The following is a 16,206-nucleotide window of genomic DNA, read 5'->3' as shown; positions in this document are numbered from 1 at the left end:
AAAGGGGAATGTCCTTTTCTCCCTGCTCCCCCGTGCTTCTGGCCGGCTTTTCCAGGTGTTCGGTTTGTGCGAGCTCAGACAATCCTCAGACCCCTCTGTGACCTCTTTGGCTTGCTTAGTCTGATAGAAAACCAGTTAAGAAGAGTGTCTGTGGAAATGAGTTGTTCTTCTACTTGTGATAGTATAGTTAATCTAATGTCTAAAATTCAAAGTTACAATCAGTTTTTAAAAAATTATTTAACCTTCTGTGTTCAGTGACAATATTTTATACTGACTTCTCTGTTCCTCTGCTGTACCTGTAATATGAAATCAGCACTCCAGCGTACCTTTGGTGTGCTTGCTTACTTGTCGGATACACCGTGCTTGTAGGGTCTTGACAGGCATTAATCGTGCTATTTAGTTATTTCTTTAGGCAGCATAACTTTCATCCAGAGTAGTTTTCTAAACAAAATTGGCAGCGATTAAAATAATTTCCGTCTCCACTTGTTAGTTCAATTTGCGTACTAATCCTCTGATATTATTTCTTGTTTTTCAGCAGCTGTTTACCAACGCTGTGTTCATGTTTTCACAGGCAACCGTTTGGCAGCTCACCAGATGATCTCTTGTGTAATCATCCTTCATCAGAGTCACCAAGTGATGAGGGTGCTCTCCTGGATCAGCTTTACATGGCATTAAGGAATTTTGATGGTTTAGAAGAAATTGACAGGGCTCTCGGGATACCAGAACTAGTTAGCCAGGTATACTGGACATTGCATTGCATGTTTTAGATATTACATTTAAAGGGTGTGTTGTCAAGATGGAGGTGGAAAGTGTGTTGAAGAAGAGGATTATAAAACACTTCTTACAAGCTAGGATGGAGTTACATATTTTGGTGGGATTCCATCTAACGGCTCAGTGTCACCTGAAAACCTTCCTTCAGCCCCAGGTTTAGCCTTCCATCCTCTTCCCTGCCACCCTCACCTAGCTCTCCTTCTTCTGACCTGTGCTGAGCCACTTCGCTTTATGCAACTAACCTGACCTAAACCAAAAAATTAACAGGCTTCTGCTTATCTGGTGGTCAGAGGAACAACTGTATGGGAGAAAAGTAAGAACACGGCCAGCAGCAGGGTATAGGAGAGAAGAAAAAAAAGAATATGAAGACCTAGGAGCAGAGGAGCAAGATCAAGACTTTTGTGTGATGGGGGCAACAAGCTTTTGGATGAGCAAACCTGTAACGTGTAATTTCACCCACAGTTTTTCCCATAGTTGATTTATGTGTGTTAAGGGACGAGTTTTACCTGAAGCAGCTGATTTCATTCCAAGCACTTAAAACTGTAGGGTTTTTTTAAATTAGAAACATGCTTCCTAAACTTTGCAGCATGAATTTGTTCTATTCTTTTTCATCCATTTTTTTCCCCACAGTTATTTTTTATTAGCTTCCAGTTGGTTCTTGTCCATTTCATTGTCCATTTATATGATGCAAAAAAGTGTGGTTAAAAAAAAATAATCGGGGGGGAAAAGTTAGCGCTTGATGTTTCTGGCATCAAAATTGTATTTCCAAAAACAGCTGTACATGTCTCTATAATGATTTAATATTCTTAGACGAGCCTAGAATACCTATTTCATTTCCCAGCACTCATCAGAGTCCTGAGCATAACTTCTGAACTAGCTCTTCATTTTAGATATGAAATAGGACCAATGTAATCCTGCTTTGGACATGAGAAAACTATCTCCAAGCCTATTTGGTTCAACACAGAACTCAGTGAGGTGTTAAGCTGGAGATAAAATTTATTGGTGAACTACAATTTTGCAGTGTGAAACTTTCATGACCTATGACATAGTTTTTGGAGTACCACCACCAAAAAAATATGAATAATGTTTTATTTCAAACTAAGTGGTAAATATCTTTCTATTTTATTAATATCTCAGTGGAAACAGTTAAAGAATTTTGCAGATAAGAGAACTGTTGCATTTTAGAAAATGTTTTTAAAATATCCATCAAACATTTTATAGGAGCTTAAAAGTCTTCCTTTCATGAGGGCACTGAAATTTAGATTAACTTGATTTCCAAGGTCAGTGTGGAATAAGCTATAAAATTATTCTGGCTAGAGCAAATATTAGGGGAGTATCTAGAATGGAGTTTAGAATCATGTTAGCTTTCTTATGCTAATAGATAATCAGTTTGTGCGAAAGTGTCCTGAAAGAATTAGGGACTCTGTTCACATTCGCTTATGTAATACTTTCAGGCATCTTTATTTGAAGTCGTTATTTTGTTTAAAGATACTGATAAAAATCTACTTTCTCATCCTTATTCATTTGTAACATCTTTGAATTTATCTCGGATTCAATGGCAAAAATATGCTGGCATCACTTCATTTACAGCTTTTCTTACAGCATTTGTCATTTCAGGTTGTTATTCATTAGCAGAATGATACAATGGCTATGTTAAGAACATGACAAAAATTGTGGGTCTTTGTTTTTAAAAAAAAAAAGAAAAGAGAGGAGGAATTGTCTCCATGAATATGTTTTGACACTCAAAAATACAATTCTGTTTATTTTTAAGTTTTATATGTAGGTAAAGAAAATTTATATAATTTTCTGTTTAGAAACATTCACAGCCTAGAAGGTTGGTTTTGCAGGGTGGCTGTATTAGTCTCGTACAATCCTGTGAAAAGCCATGTCCTGCCAACTGTCTCTGTTGTTCACGTACTTCTGCAGAGCCAAGCTGTCGACCCAGAGACTTTCCCCAGCCAGGAGTCGAGCATCCTGATGGAGCAGAAGGCTCCGGTGTTCTCCCAGCAGTACGCGGCGCAGGCTCAGATGGCGCAGGGCAGCTACGCGCCCATGCAGGACCCCAGCTTCCACCCCATGGGGCAGCGCCCGGGGTACGCAGCCCTGCGCATGCAGCCCCGGCCCGGCCTCCGGCCCGCCGGCATCGTGCAGAACCAGCCCAACCAGCTGCGGCTCCAGCTGCAGCACAGGCTCCAGGCACAGCAGGGACATCCCTTCCGTGCCCGGTTTCACGCTGGCGCAGGCACCTCTCCGAGGCAGCACCTACTGACTCTCAGCTTGCTCCGAATAGACCAAGTCTTAAGTGTGTACCCTGTTCTATTATAGCCCCATTCCGCTTCTAAACTGAAAACACTAGCCATAATGAGTTTTCAGAGACAGTACCTAGCGCCTTCTCTTTTTTGATCTTTTTTTGCATCTTTCCGGTATTCTTTCTATAATACTGTGCAAGAATGTGCCTAGTATTTAAGCCTAGGTCTCACTAATTCTTTGAACAATGCTACAGTGGTGCTTTTTGTTATGTAAGCCTTTTTCTGTTTGTTATATCTTGACTCTTCCAGCATCTAAATGCTTTTATTGCTACCTCTTAACTCCATCCTTTTTTTTCCCTTGGCCTTGGTCTACTTTTGAGGATCGTTTTAAGTTGATGGGTTTTGTTAATTTTTAAATATATAGGTTCATGGTACTATAAATAAGATATTAATGCGGAGGAGGAAGGATCATTTCTGCCTTCAAACATCAGGATAGGGTCTAATTCAGAGTAAACCTCAACAGTCCAGTCCCAAACTCAAAAAGGACAGGAACTGTGAAGGAAGCATGTTTGGTAAACACCTTAATGCCTGTATTGTTTTTTGTATGGTGTATTATCTCCTTAAGAAACAGGATTCTGTGAAGGATAATAGGACTTTAGCAGGAAAACTAGTCCCTGCTTGAATATGTGAAACTAGGTCCTCAAATCAACTGATCGGGAAGTAGATGTGTATACGTCTATCTATAAAATTTCCCTTTTCTTGTTTTCTTTCTAAAAACTTCTGGTTTTGGTGTTGGGGTGTTTTTTTTTTTCTTTAGAATCGGCAGCCACTGATAAATCAGATCAGCAGTGTCTCCAATATGAATCTCTCTTTGAGACCTGGAGTGCCAACACAGGTGAGAGAAACAGTGCTTTAAAAAAAAAAAATATCACTTTGTTTTCTTCTTTCTCCCCCAATTAAATACAGTAGTAATGCTATGTGGAAAATACATACAATAAATTCTAAAGCTTGAATACAAATAATGCAGTCTGTAGGATAAGAAATATTTTACTGTTTTACTTCTGAGAGTCTTTCCCATATTTACATGGGGTGGATGGTTGTTTACTAGAGATATGATATAACTGCATTTTTAACCAAGCTTCTCATTTCCTGAACCAAGCTTCCTCATTTTTTTAATGAGCTACTCTATTTGCAATTACAAATTGCTGCAACATGCAACACTGGTATTATTTCAATTACTGACTCTTGCGCTGTTGGAAGTCTTTCCCAGCAGAAGTATTAATAGGATTATTTTCTCCTGTTTAATATTATTGTTAGTTGTGTGGTGGGGGAAAGAAAAGAGCTGGAATCTTCCAGATTGCTCCAGTGGAGATGCCTCCACTGGTCAGGTTGCCTTAGAAGGGGTTATTGATAGGTGGCGGTGGTTTTCCCTGCAGGGCCCTATCAACGCGCAGATGCTGGCGCAGAGGCAGCGGGAGATCCTGAGCCAGCACCTGCGGCAGCGGCAGATGCAGCAGCAGCAGCAGCAGGTGCAGCAGCGGACGTTGATGATGCGAGGGCAGGGCTTGAGCATGACCCCCAGCATGGTGGCCGCCGGTGGCATACCAGCAACCATGAGCAATCCGCGGATCCCGCAGGCAAATGCACAGCAGTTTCCATTTCCTCCAAACTACGGTACTGGTTCCACCCCCCCAGTGCATTTTGGCAGTCCTTACTGCCCCGTGTCCTCCCCCGTGCTGGGTCCAAGCCCCCCTCCACAGCCCCTTGCCTGGGAACGATAGGAAACGTGGAGCTTCAGGCCCCTTGGAGGTCCTCAAATGTGACATGGTACCTTCCACTTTCCTAGCTCTAGTACCACGCATTCTCTGAGCGCTGCTCTTTTTTTGAGCAATAGCAGAAGTGTGATGTGTGTGTTTCCATACATCTATACTTACAAACACATACAAATGTGTATGCACACAGGAACATGTATATGTGTATGTATTGGCTTGATGGACTCTGAATTTTGACTACACTCAACAAACAATATATACAGTAAAAAGTGCAAATGAAGAAGATGATATGAATTGATGCTGGCAAACGGCATGAGGTCATCAGAAGCAAAGCTGTACATAATCCTTTTAAATCATTTTTATATTGGTGGGGATTTTTTGCATTTTGGTAATGAGATATTGCTTAAGTATCAGGTAGATTCTTCCCCCAAAAAGATAATTCTTCGTGTGTGCATTAGAATATAAAATTAGCAACTAACTATTGAGTTTAAATAATAAAATTTGTTTCAGATTAGGTATTCCCTTCCCTCTCCTTAAACTTGTGTGTAATATGATAGCTAATACCATTTCGTCTGTATGTTTTACAAAGCTGTATACTGCTCTGTTCTGGGGGTGCATGGGGCAGTTACCTCCATACAGTTATTGTTATACAGCTTCTTTATTTTATTTATAAGTATTGTATAAGTTATATTACAAGTATATTAAATAATACGTAATGTGCAAGTTCTGCTGATACAGCAAATTATGTCCATCTAATTCTAAATTTGCTATCTACTCTTATTGATCTGTTGTCCTTTACACCAGTGAGAAGTTAAGTCATGCAGGCAGTGAATGTAAAAATATATTTCATACCACCTGATTCTTACACCAGCATTAAGGGTGGCTTGTTTCTGTTGAATATGCTGTTCGTGATGAACTTAAGACTAAAATGACTTGGCTTAAAACAAAATTTCTGCACACAATTGGCATATAACAGCTTAAATTAGGTTTTCTTTCCATCTAGATATTTTTTTTATTTTACAAAGTCATTACATGCTTGCACAAAATGTCATTGCCTGTTTTTGCAGGGACACAGAAATAGAAATACTAAGGTTCTAGGAACTTTAGAAAAAGTTGAAAATTATAGCCTAAATGTTAAAAGGTGGTGCCATGCAGTAAATGGGTCATGCATAACTTTCACCAAAATGGATTTATAGACAGAAGCAATATGTTTTATTTGTTGTTTTGAATGCAGTTTCTGAAAAAAAAGTCACTTACCAGTGTTCTTCTTTTGGTCTGCAGAGAGGAGAGACCGCTTATGTGATTAGGACACACAGGTAGCCAACATACGCAAAATGATTTTTTAAGGTTATATATAAGTATTAGTTGATGATGTCTTGCTTTTAATCTAGATCCCACATTAAGACACAAGGTTATAGGTTCCACATGACATAAGTAGGATTGTGTAAAGACACGTCTGCAAGTATGAGCTCTGGACTTGTTTTAACTTTGAATGTACAGTGGCTAAATTTCTTGTTTTCTTCTTCAGGTATTAGTCAGCAGCCCGATCCAGGCTTCACAGGGGCCACCACTCCTCAGAGTCCGCTGATGTCCCCAAGACTGGCTCATACTCAAAGCCCCATGATTCAGCAGTCTCAGGCTAATCCTGCCTATCAGTCCTCTACGGAGATGAATGGGTGGGCACAAGGGAATATGGGTGGAAACAGGTAAATCCAGAACAAAATCAAAATGAACACACAGAGTAATGGGGTTATTTATGGTCTACACTTATTTATGGGATTGTTTATACGTAATTGTTTGCTTGTTTGTTTGTTGTTAACTATCCATCCTAAAAGAGATTTCTTTTCAATTTGGCTTGACGAGTTGGTTTAAATTCTGTCTTCATACAAGGCAAAGTGAGTGCATAGCTAAAAGACCTGCATCCACACAATGTATTGCTTTGTCTGTGATAACTGATAAAACACTGTGTGTCCTTAAGAAGCACCTCTGCTGCACGGTGAGCTCCAGCCCCTAACGTTTGTGTGGATGCATTTCTTCTGCATACGATTTTCATGTGCTCCCACGCTGCTTTCCACACGGCTGGATCAGCTGAGCCGGAGCCTATGCATTCCCTACTGCTCTGGAATTGTGGTGACTGGATATCACCTCCCACGCTGGAGTGCAACCAGGTTCAATCCATTAGTGCTTGCATAAGTCAGCATATAACTGTCATTCTCCAAGAGCATTGTAGCATGCCTCATGCATGCAGTCACCTTTACAGCTGAGGCCCATGCCCCAGTCGGTGTGGCTCTAATAATCAGTCTGTCCACATTGAATGGGTTGGGTGTTGAACGTTGTCGTTAGGCAGCAAGGAGCTTCCAGATGGCAATGATCTGTGCTTTTCACTGGAAGACAGGAGGAGCTATCAGGTTGGTGTACAGCCTGTGTCACTTGACACTGGGGTGCACACAGTTGTGTCTAGCACAGTGCTTTTGTCATCCTGAAGTTCTCAGGCTGATCCTTACTATCCCAGCCCAGCAACAAATCGTTTTCCCTTTTTATCAATTAATCTTGACAAAGATTTCATAAACCCAGAAAAACAGTATTTCCGTGATGAGGCTGATCCAAGTTCCCCTTAAAGGAACTGATTTATCTCTCATCCTCGTCCTTGTCCATGCATCTTCCTCGCTGTCTTCCTGAAGCTTCTGCAGGAGGCATAGCTACTGCTGTCGTGGCTTCTGCTGAAAGGGCAGCAGAGTCAGCTCGATAAGATTAATGGTTGGCTTGCTAAACTCTGCAGCTCTACGGCAGAGACACGTCAAATGCGTTTACACAAGCCACTGAGTATTCACAATGATCTGTAGTGTACTGTTTCAGCCATCCAGATAACAACTTAAAAATGGGGTTAGGTGGCCTGAAAAGACATGGAATTGGAAGGAAGAGAATGGTGGGATTTTCCAAGTTTGGTCCCGTGCCCAGAATGCCATTGCACTCCACCAAGTCTCACAGTGCACAGCAATAGCCTAATGGAGTACCCAAGTGCAAGGTTGAGTGTTAACCCTGAAAGATTTCCTCAACTGTCAGAGCAGTGCTTTGCAGGGAAGTAAAAGTCAGCCATTGATTCGGAGGTGGTTACTGTGTGCCATTTGACACGCAGCAGCCCTTCCACAGTATTTCAGTATAGTGCAGATCCTCCAAACAGACACACTGTCAGTAATAATTCCTGCATTGACTGTTAGATTATGCTTAAAGAGTAGAAAAGACTGATACATAAACAGTGCAGTGTGTTTTAGGAAATATAAAAAAGTCTCTCATATGACTTCCGACATAACGGGAAGGAAGATACTATCCAGAAAGCACTTAACTTTGAATAAAATCTGGGATGAGATCTTCCACAGTTACTCCTGTGTTAGTTGTTCTGAAATGGCCTTAAAGGAACATAGAGGGTAATTGTCTTAGACTTTATGTTCTTTCTTACAGTGCCACATTTTCAAGACCTGATGCTAAGATACAGTAAATGAGTTTCTGCACAATCGCATGTCTATATTTGTGAGCCCACTTGCCATAATTGTATGTGCAAATCTGGTATTCATATGTGCAAATAGCCTCTTCTGCAAAAAGAGGGTGTATTAGACCAGATCCAATACCAAGTTAACAATCCTGTGCTGTGCTAACACTGGAAAGGGGTTTTCCTTTCCCTCCAAAAATTACTTTCCCAAACACATTTAAAATATATACAAAGCACATTTAGACAGCTAATTGGCTGTTATTGCACAGGCATAACAGATTTGTACTCTGCCATAGTTTCACACGCAAAGGCATGCATTTTTGTGCACAGACATGGGACCTTAAACTTTGAAAACCTATTCCTTAGACATTAATGTAGCTGAAAACTAGTCTTTCCTTTGAAGTTGGCATAAACGACAATATGTACAAATTCTAGCTTAAGATATATTAAAAAGAGAGTAGTTTCTTAGTGGCTTCAGCATTCTAAGTCTGACACATTGCTTTTTCCATTCCTTGCTGTAGCATGTTTTCACAACAGTCCCCACCACATTTTGGGCAGCAAGCAAGCACCAGCATGTACAATAATAACATGAACATCAGTGTATCCATGGCAACCAACACAAGTGGTATGAACAACATGAACCAGATGACAGGGCAGATCAGCATGACCTCAGCGACCTCTGTGCCTACATCAGGGTTGTCTTCCATGGGTCCTGAGCAGGTGAGAATTTAAGGACTTGAGATGACAGCTAGAGGATTTTCTTTGACTTTCAGTAGTTTTTCAGGTCCGCTGCGTTGGGCTGTAACTGCTGTAAGCCATTACGTTTCTTTTACTAGTTTTCTTGAGAAATGATGATGTTAAAAAGGCTTTGTTTTTAGCTCTGCACTCAGACAACCTTTTGCATCTAAATTTCGCATTGTGACCTAGCGCCACTGTAGCTAGCACATGTAGTTGGTCCTGGACTTCCATGGAAAGTGTGTGCTGATCTAGCTCCTGTTCTCAGTAGGTAAGTTTCCATGGCACAGTTGCAGGTCACCAGTGTTCTTGCTAATTTTCTCAGCAGTGGAGGCTAGGGCTGAATAGCAGGCAGCTGTTTCCTAGAGATAAGATGAAAGAAGCTGGCGTGGGCAGTGTGTGGAAGATGCTTCTACTGCCACTGTGTTTGTAGTACCAGACAATAGGCAGTCAACTTCAGGAACTATCAATCCGGCACTTTCATGAGCACAAAATCCACACTTCTTGTAATGTGGTGCGTATAAAATAGATTGCTGAATCAATAGGTAAGTAACCTGTTCTTTTCTGCTGAGAGGAGGTTTGCACGGTCATTTTTATTTGAGACTGCTACTTAGGGTATCTGAAATAAGGAAAATAACATTTCTGTTTGTCTACCTGCAATTAAACTGACACAGTACATTAATAAGTATTTGACAAACAAGTCCTCTTAATAAACAGGTTCATATGTTTGTTTCAGAGCTGAACTCCCATTTGTTCAACACACAGACTTGAAATTATGGACTTTTCTTAGAAATAATGGCAGGGAAGTACCTCTTGTATCTTCAGGCAGCGTCTCCTGCTATGGTGGAAAATACCATAAACCTTTCTTCTGAGTCCATAATCACAGAATCATTTAGGTTGGAAAAGACCTTTAAGATCATCAAGTCCAACCATAAACCTAACTCTGCCAAGTCCACCACTAAACTATGTCCCTAAGTGCCACATCTACACGTCTTTTAAATACCTCCAGGGATGGTGACTCAACCACTTCCCTGCGCAGCCTGTTCCAATGCTTGATAACCCTTTTGGTGAAGAAATTTTTCCTAATATCCAATTTTCCAGCCTAAATTTGGTAACAGACTATTTACTTATCCGATATTGTCCTTTAGCTTAAATAGCTCTTTTTTCTTCTTGTATTTTAGAAGGAGCCATTCCATCAACGTGAGGTTTTTTGTTGTTGTTTTGAGGTTGTTGGATTGTTTTGTTTTGGGTTTCATGGGGTTTTTCTTGAAGTTAAACAAGCCACAGTGTTTCAGTCTCTCCTTGTAGGCTTTAAATTCCCTTTCCTTTTCTGTACCTGTTCCAGTTTGAATCAGTATTTTCTAAGCACCAGAGCCATATGCATAACACTAGTTCTTCCCCATTTCTCTTGGAATACTCTGACAGATACAGCCCCAGATCACATTTGTCTTTTACAGCTGCCGCATACTGGTGACCTGAAGTAATTTTGATACTCCCAAATCTGTCACCTTCTCTGATATTCCTGGTTGCTACGCCCAACTATAGCAGACTTTTTTATTATTATTAGTTCTCAAGTGCATACTGTTGGACACATTTAATGTAGAAAAACAGTAGTAAAACCAAAAAAGAAAAGAGTGGGGATTTGAAGGTGACAGTCCAGTCTGTTTCTCAGCATGCCCGTGCTACATAATTTTCCTCAGGAACCTGAATTGAGAAACATGCATTATAGAAAGACATCTGGTTTTATTTCAAAGATTTCCATGTAGACTACGGTTTCCACTAGCACAGTTGTCGCACTGCTTTTCCTTCCTGTTAGACTACAAGATCTTGTTTCAAGATAGCATTTATCTAACTTCCAGTAAGCTGAATAGGCTGAGGTTCTTGATCCATCTCAACATTTGTTTTTCAGCCCATCAGTCCCTTTTGTGGATCTACTTTGCACTCCGTTGTTGTAACCTCCTTCTAGAAGTATGAACAGAGTACCTGGAGACGGTGATTTAACAGTGACTGCACCAAAGCTGTGTAGAGTCAAGTTTTGCTTGTAATTTCTCTTTCAATCCATGGGTTGCCTTGGCTCTGTTGGTGACAATGTTGCACTGTAGAGCACATACTAAAACCCTTACCATGATCCCCAAATCCTACTCAGCATGTTCTACATAGATGAAACCTGCGTTCTTTGTTCCCAAATGTATTTGTTCCTTAAGTGCTGTGGCTCATTCTGAAACAGTAACCTGTTTTCTTCCTGATTTACCACCCCAGCACTGTGTAACTTGCAAACTCTGCAAACAAATGTTTTATGTTTCATCTAGGTCAGAGGTGGCCAACTGGCAGCTGAGGGGCCTTTTCTGGGCCACAAGACAGTACTTTTTAGTCCTCAGGAATGTTTGCTGTGCTGCTTCACATTTTCTTTTCTGAGAGACAGGAATAAATAAAAATATCTATATTAATACTAAAATTGGTTTATTTTTTTCTGTGTTCAGGGCATAGTGTTTTACAATTTGGCATCTTTATTTAGCAATTGACCTAGGCTGTGCTTAACTTCTTGTAACTGGTGGTTTTCAAAATGACTATATTTTCTTTAATTCTGCTGACTGTTGCCATTTCATTCATTCTTTTGGCTGTTTTTATACTGTCACCTACACTTTTACTTACTTAGTCATTGCCATTTTTTTGTTCCATAATACATAAGTTTAACTTCACATGCTCATCCTTTTCTAACCACAGTGAATAACAGTGGTTACTCTACAAATGTGTTCCAGCTTTTGAAAAAAAACCACTTCATATGTTACTGGATGGTTTTGGAAGTAATACATATTACTTGTTAGTAAAAAGCTGTGCCTGGGCTTATTTACCTGGCGAGAAGCAAGTATATTACCTTTGGTACCAAACAGATTTGTTTGGCTCTGTCTCCTGTCTCTCTTTGTAACACTATATCGTATCATACAGACATATCCAGAGCTCAAATACTAAGTTTGATGTTTATCTGCTCATACTGATATAACTCCAGCTTCTTCTTGTTTACTACCTAGGCTTCCAGCATCACCAAGTAGAAAATGAAGATTTTGCCAAAAATGTTGTGTTTTCCCTGGGCTTGCTATTTATGATGCTTAGAGACTCTTTTATGTACTTGTCTTATTATCATCTTCTCCCCTATAATTACGGTAAAGCTCTCTAGGCTGCTCTTACTAGTGTGTCTTCTACAAGGCTGATACCAGGAATGCTGAAATGCTAGCTGCCAGGTCTGCAAGTTCCTTCTGTCCAAAACAGCTTCCCCAGGCATCGAGAAAGTCTAAACCTTCCCGGTATTGCACCATTCACACAACTTATTGTCTCCTTGATGTCATTGTCTTCTTGTTTGCACAATGGACTGTTGATGTGTTTTTGTCTGTTACTTATTTTGCATCATGGATCCATGTTATTTACTGAGTTGTCAGAGAAGCAATTTGAAACCTATGCGAGAGAAGAGACTTTTCCGTATATGAAATAAACCACTATCTAGATGTCCACTCAGAGTAGAGGTCTATTAATCTGCACAGGTGCTGTACTCTCCAGGCCAAAATTATCGTGGCATCTGCAAAGAGTTTCTTGAAACAGTATTTTGATTTTGTTCAGCATACTGGATGAAAGGAGCCCTGGGGTGGTAGGAAACTTTTCTTATTAGACACCTTGTATATAATTCTGCTTTATTAGCAGGAGGCTGTATTAATGTGCTTAATTGCAAAGGAATTGTAAAACATCTTCTGTCTTGTTTTAGTCAGATTTTATGTCTGGTAACACCACTTGACCTGTGTCATGGTTTAACCCCAACCAGCAACTAAATACCACACAGCCTTTTCGGAAGAGTAAAAGTGAGAAAACTCGTGGGTTCAGATAAGAACAGTTTAATAATTGAAATAAAATAAAGTAACATAGTAATAATAATAATAAAAGAATATACAGAGCAAGTGATGCATGATGCAATTGCTCACCACCTGCCGACCAATGCCCAGCCAGTCCCCGAGCAGCGGTCACTGCCCCCTGGCCAACTCCCCCCAGCTTATATACTGAGCATGATGTCATATGGTATGGAATACCCTGTTAGTCAGTTGGATTAGCTGTCCTGGCTATGCTCCCTCCCAGCTTCTTGTGCACCTGGCAGAGCATGGGAAGCTGAAAAGTCCTTGACTAGCATAAACACTACTTAGCAACAACTAAAACATCAGTGTGTTATCAACATTATTCTCATACTAAATCCAAAATACAGCACTATACCAGCTACTAGGAAGAAAATTAACTCTATCCCAGCTGAAACCAGGACAGTCTGCCTTCAGAAAATGATAAAAACCCTTCCATTTCTTTGTCCTTTCCCATACTTTTCTGATTGAATTGTTATTGCAGTCAGAAGAGTTAATGTGTGAATGTGGGGTGTTTTGTTTCAAGGACTTCTGAAGCAAATGTATTCATATAACAAAACGGTAGATTTTTTTTTTTTTGTATCTGTTACCGTGCCAGTCAGCATTCTTGCATCATCACTGGCAAAGAGAATCTGTGATAGGAACTTCACTGGTGCCTTTGCTGCTTTTGTGGCGTGCAGCCTGGAACCATCTTCCTTTTCCATACCTGTCCTAACTCTGCCATGATGCAAATAATGCACTCGTCTTTTTGTTCCAAAACTGCTGTTGATGCAGTATACAATTTTTTTTTCTGCTTTTAATTTTTCCTTCCTTTGTCTACTGAACAAACAGAAAAGGCATTTGTGCCTGTGCATTCTGATGAATGTCCATCAATAGCAGAAAACACTTTTCAAACATCGATTCTGTTGCTCAGTCAAATGCATGTCGATAAAGCTGCGAAGCTGTTTACTTTTTTTCTTTCCAAACAAAATAGCATGGTTCTCTTCCCTTCTGATTTAAATTTTCAGATTCTGGTTTAAAAATCTGCCCTATTTGTATTAAGAAGCAGAAAGCATCGCTAGAAGGCTTGCAGTGCTGAACAATCAATTTCTTCAGAGCTGAAATTCCTCTGGCAAAAATATTTACATTTTTAATCTTTCCTGTTGAACTGCAGTCTTGTCTCTGGCAGCAGTTTTAAACACCTCTTTAGGTGGTTGCATGTGATTACATTTAGCTTTGCGACATTTTGCAAAATCGGTGAATAGCGACAGAAACAACAGTCAGGAGGACCTGAAACGAGAAGACTTTGGTGTGGTAAATTCAAGACAGTCTTCCCACCTTGCTGTAGCAGGTTGCTGTAGCTGAAGTGAGGTAGTGCAGTGACAGAACCTCCTCTCCTTGGCAACACACGTCTCTTAAAGGCAGGTGACACAGAAAACATCATCTTCCTTCCCGCAAAATCTGGAGGGGCATATCTTCACTATTATCACATCCATCTAGTCCGAGGGAAGTAACGAGAGAACCGAGTCAACAAAGACTCCCTAGGAGAAGGTTTCTTTCCCTGTAAAACTTCTAAGGAAAGCTGGATTTTCTAATATTTCAGAACCGTGCTGAAGGCCTGTGTTTTGTATTTTATACCAGTTCCTACACGGTGAGATTAATCCTTTGATTAAGAAAGCAATTTCTTTCCACATAACTAAGCATGACAGACCCTTTGGTTGTGCAGAAACACACAGCTTCAATACTTTCCTGTGGCTGTGTTCAGAAAATTCTTGAGACCATCCGTTTAGGAAGGCATGCAGCTGCACGTTTTCCCGTTTAATGCTATCATTCTGCCATTGGTTACTAGCAGAAAAGGCAGTGTCATTAAAACTGAGTCAATAGTTGGTATAATTCAGCTTACATGTTATCAGGCTTTGAAAAAATTGTGTGGTGGTTTGCAAGCAGAAAAGCTGTGTGTTACTGAGGTTAGGAAAGCAGTTACGCGTTTCTGCTTTCAGGACTTTGATAGCAGGCATGTCCTCTTCAAATAATACTGACCTAATTTATGGAGCCTGTTTTGTAAAATATGCGTAACGGTCATAGTATCAGGAATGAAATCTTTGTTGTTGACTGTGAAGCAGAATAATATGAGTCAAACGCATGCTGCACAAGAAGGATGCTCAGCTATATAGTCACTTCCTGATTGCAACGTCATCTCAAAAGTGGATGTTGGTATATGCAAGTAGCATAGTGGTTTATAATACATTTTTTTTTTAATTCCCAGCCCTCTTCCGAACATATTTTTTAATTCATTCTTCTTAATATCTTGTTACCAATAGGTTAATGATCCTGCTATGAGGGGAGGCAATCTTTTTCCAAACCAGCTGCCTGGAATGGATATGATAAAGCAGGACGGAGATGCAACACGGGTGAGAAACGACATACATAGGCATACAGAGACAATGGAACTATGAATATACTGTGGTGTAGAATGGATACAGTATCTTTTTATTTACAAAGTTAAAAGTACCCAGGGTAATAGTAATTAAGTTTTTTGCAATTAATTTTTTTAATTCCGCTTTTGGTGACATCTATATTAAGTTCCTTGTTTAGATCCCACTAGCGTTACTAAAGTGGATAATACAGAATACATTTACATTAACAGAATACATTACATTATTGAATTAACAAACAGTCACATTCAGGAGACTTATGTATAGTTGTATTTGCTTTTTACAGAGCAATTACATGACTATTTGCTGATGATGGGAAAGACTTACTGTTGATTTATATTTGCACTGCTGCATGCTTAACCCATTTCATGTTTCATCCTGCCTAAGTGTTTTTCCACTTCTCATTGCATTATACTTAGGGCAAAAATCTCATGAATTATTTAATTTATTGCTTTCTGTACAGTGCTTCTCCTGACAAGAGTGGTAGAACTGAACTAATTTTCACACAAATTTCCAACTGACAGGGTAATTAGTGTTTGCTTAGGTCAAAAACGATTTGTATTCCAGACAGTAACAGTACTAAAGGAAAAACATTGTGGAGTTCTTGGCGTGTGGCCAACTGAATGAGGAGGTTTTCACGTGCCCCTCCTCAGTGGAAGGTTTTTTTTATGGAAATAATCTTCATTTAAAGTAAGTTTGTTCCAACAAACCTGGTATTTCGAGACCCGATGTGATCTGAAACTAGAGCGCCGCAGCCGTGCAGAGCCGTCCAAACGCAAGACGCTGACCTTCCCGTGCAGCGGGGCGGCCCTCGCGCGCGGCAACCTGTGCATACCATACACGCATATACATCCGGGGGGGCGGGGCCGGGGGCTGAGCGGCGCG

The 16,206-nt window shown here is 40.2% G+C and overlaps 1 protein-coding gene across 1 annotated transcript in view; it reads left to right on the top strand.

Annotated features, from left to right (window-relative positions):
• The window catches only part of NCOA2 (nuclear receptor coactivator 2), a gene marked incomplete at its 3' end in the record, with an annotated part of 71,357 nt that extends 56,060 nt beyond the window's left edge, over positions 1-15,297 (top strand). Inside the window, exons 14-20 of the mRNA XM_009584615.1 lie at positions 572-737; positions 2,698-2,974; positions 3,836-3,915; positions 4,457-4,694; positions 6,321-6,498; positions 8,801-8,999; positions 15,208-15,297. Coding sequence (XP_009582910.1) covers positions 572-737; positions 2,698-2,974; positions 3,836-3,915; positions 4,457-4,694; positions 6,321-6,498; positions 8,801-8,999; positions 15,208-15,297 — 1,228 coding nt within the window. The remainder of the gene's footprint in view (positions 1-571; positions 738-2,697; positions 2,975-3,835; positions 3,916-4,456; positions 4,695-6,320; positions 6,499-8,800; positions 9,000-15,207) is intronic.
• Between the last annotated feature and the right edge of the window lie 909 nt (positions 15,298-16,206).

Source organism: Fulmarus glacialis, unplaced genomic scaffold (genome assembly GCF_000690835.1).
Source record: "Fulmarus glacialis isolate BGI_N327 unplaced genomic scaffold, ASM69083v1 scaffold13709, whole genome shotgun sequence".
In the NCBI taxonomy this organism is placed as follows: Eukaryota; Metazoa; Chordata; class Aves; order Procellariiformes; family Procellariidae; genus Fulmarus; species Fulmarus glacialis.
Note: the sequence above shows the minus strand (reverse complement) of the source record. Positions and strands in the feature narration are given on the sequence as shown.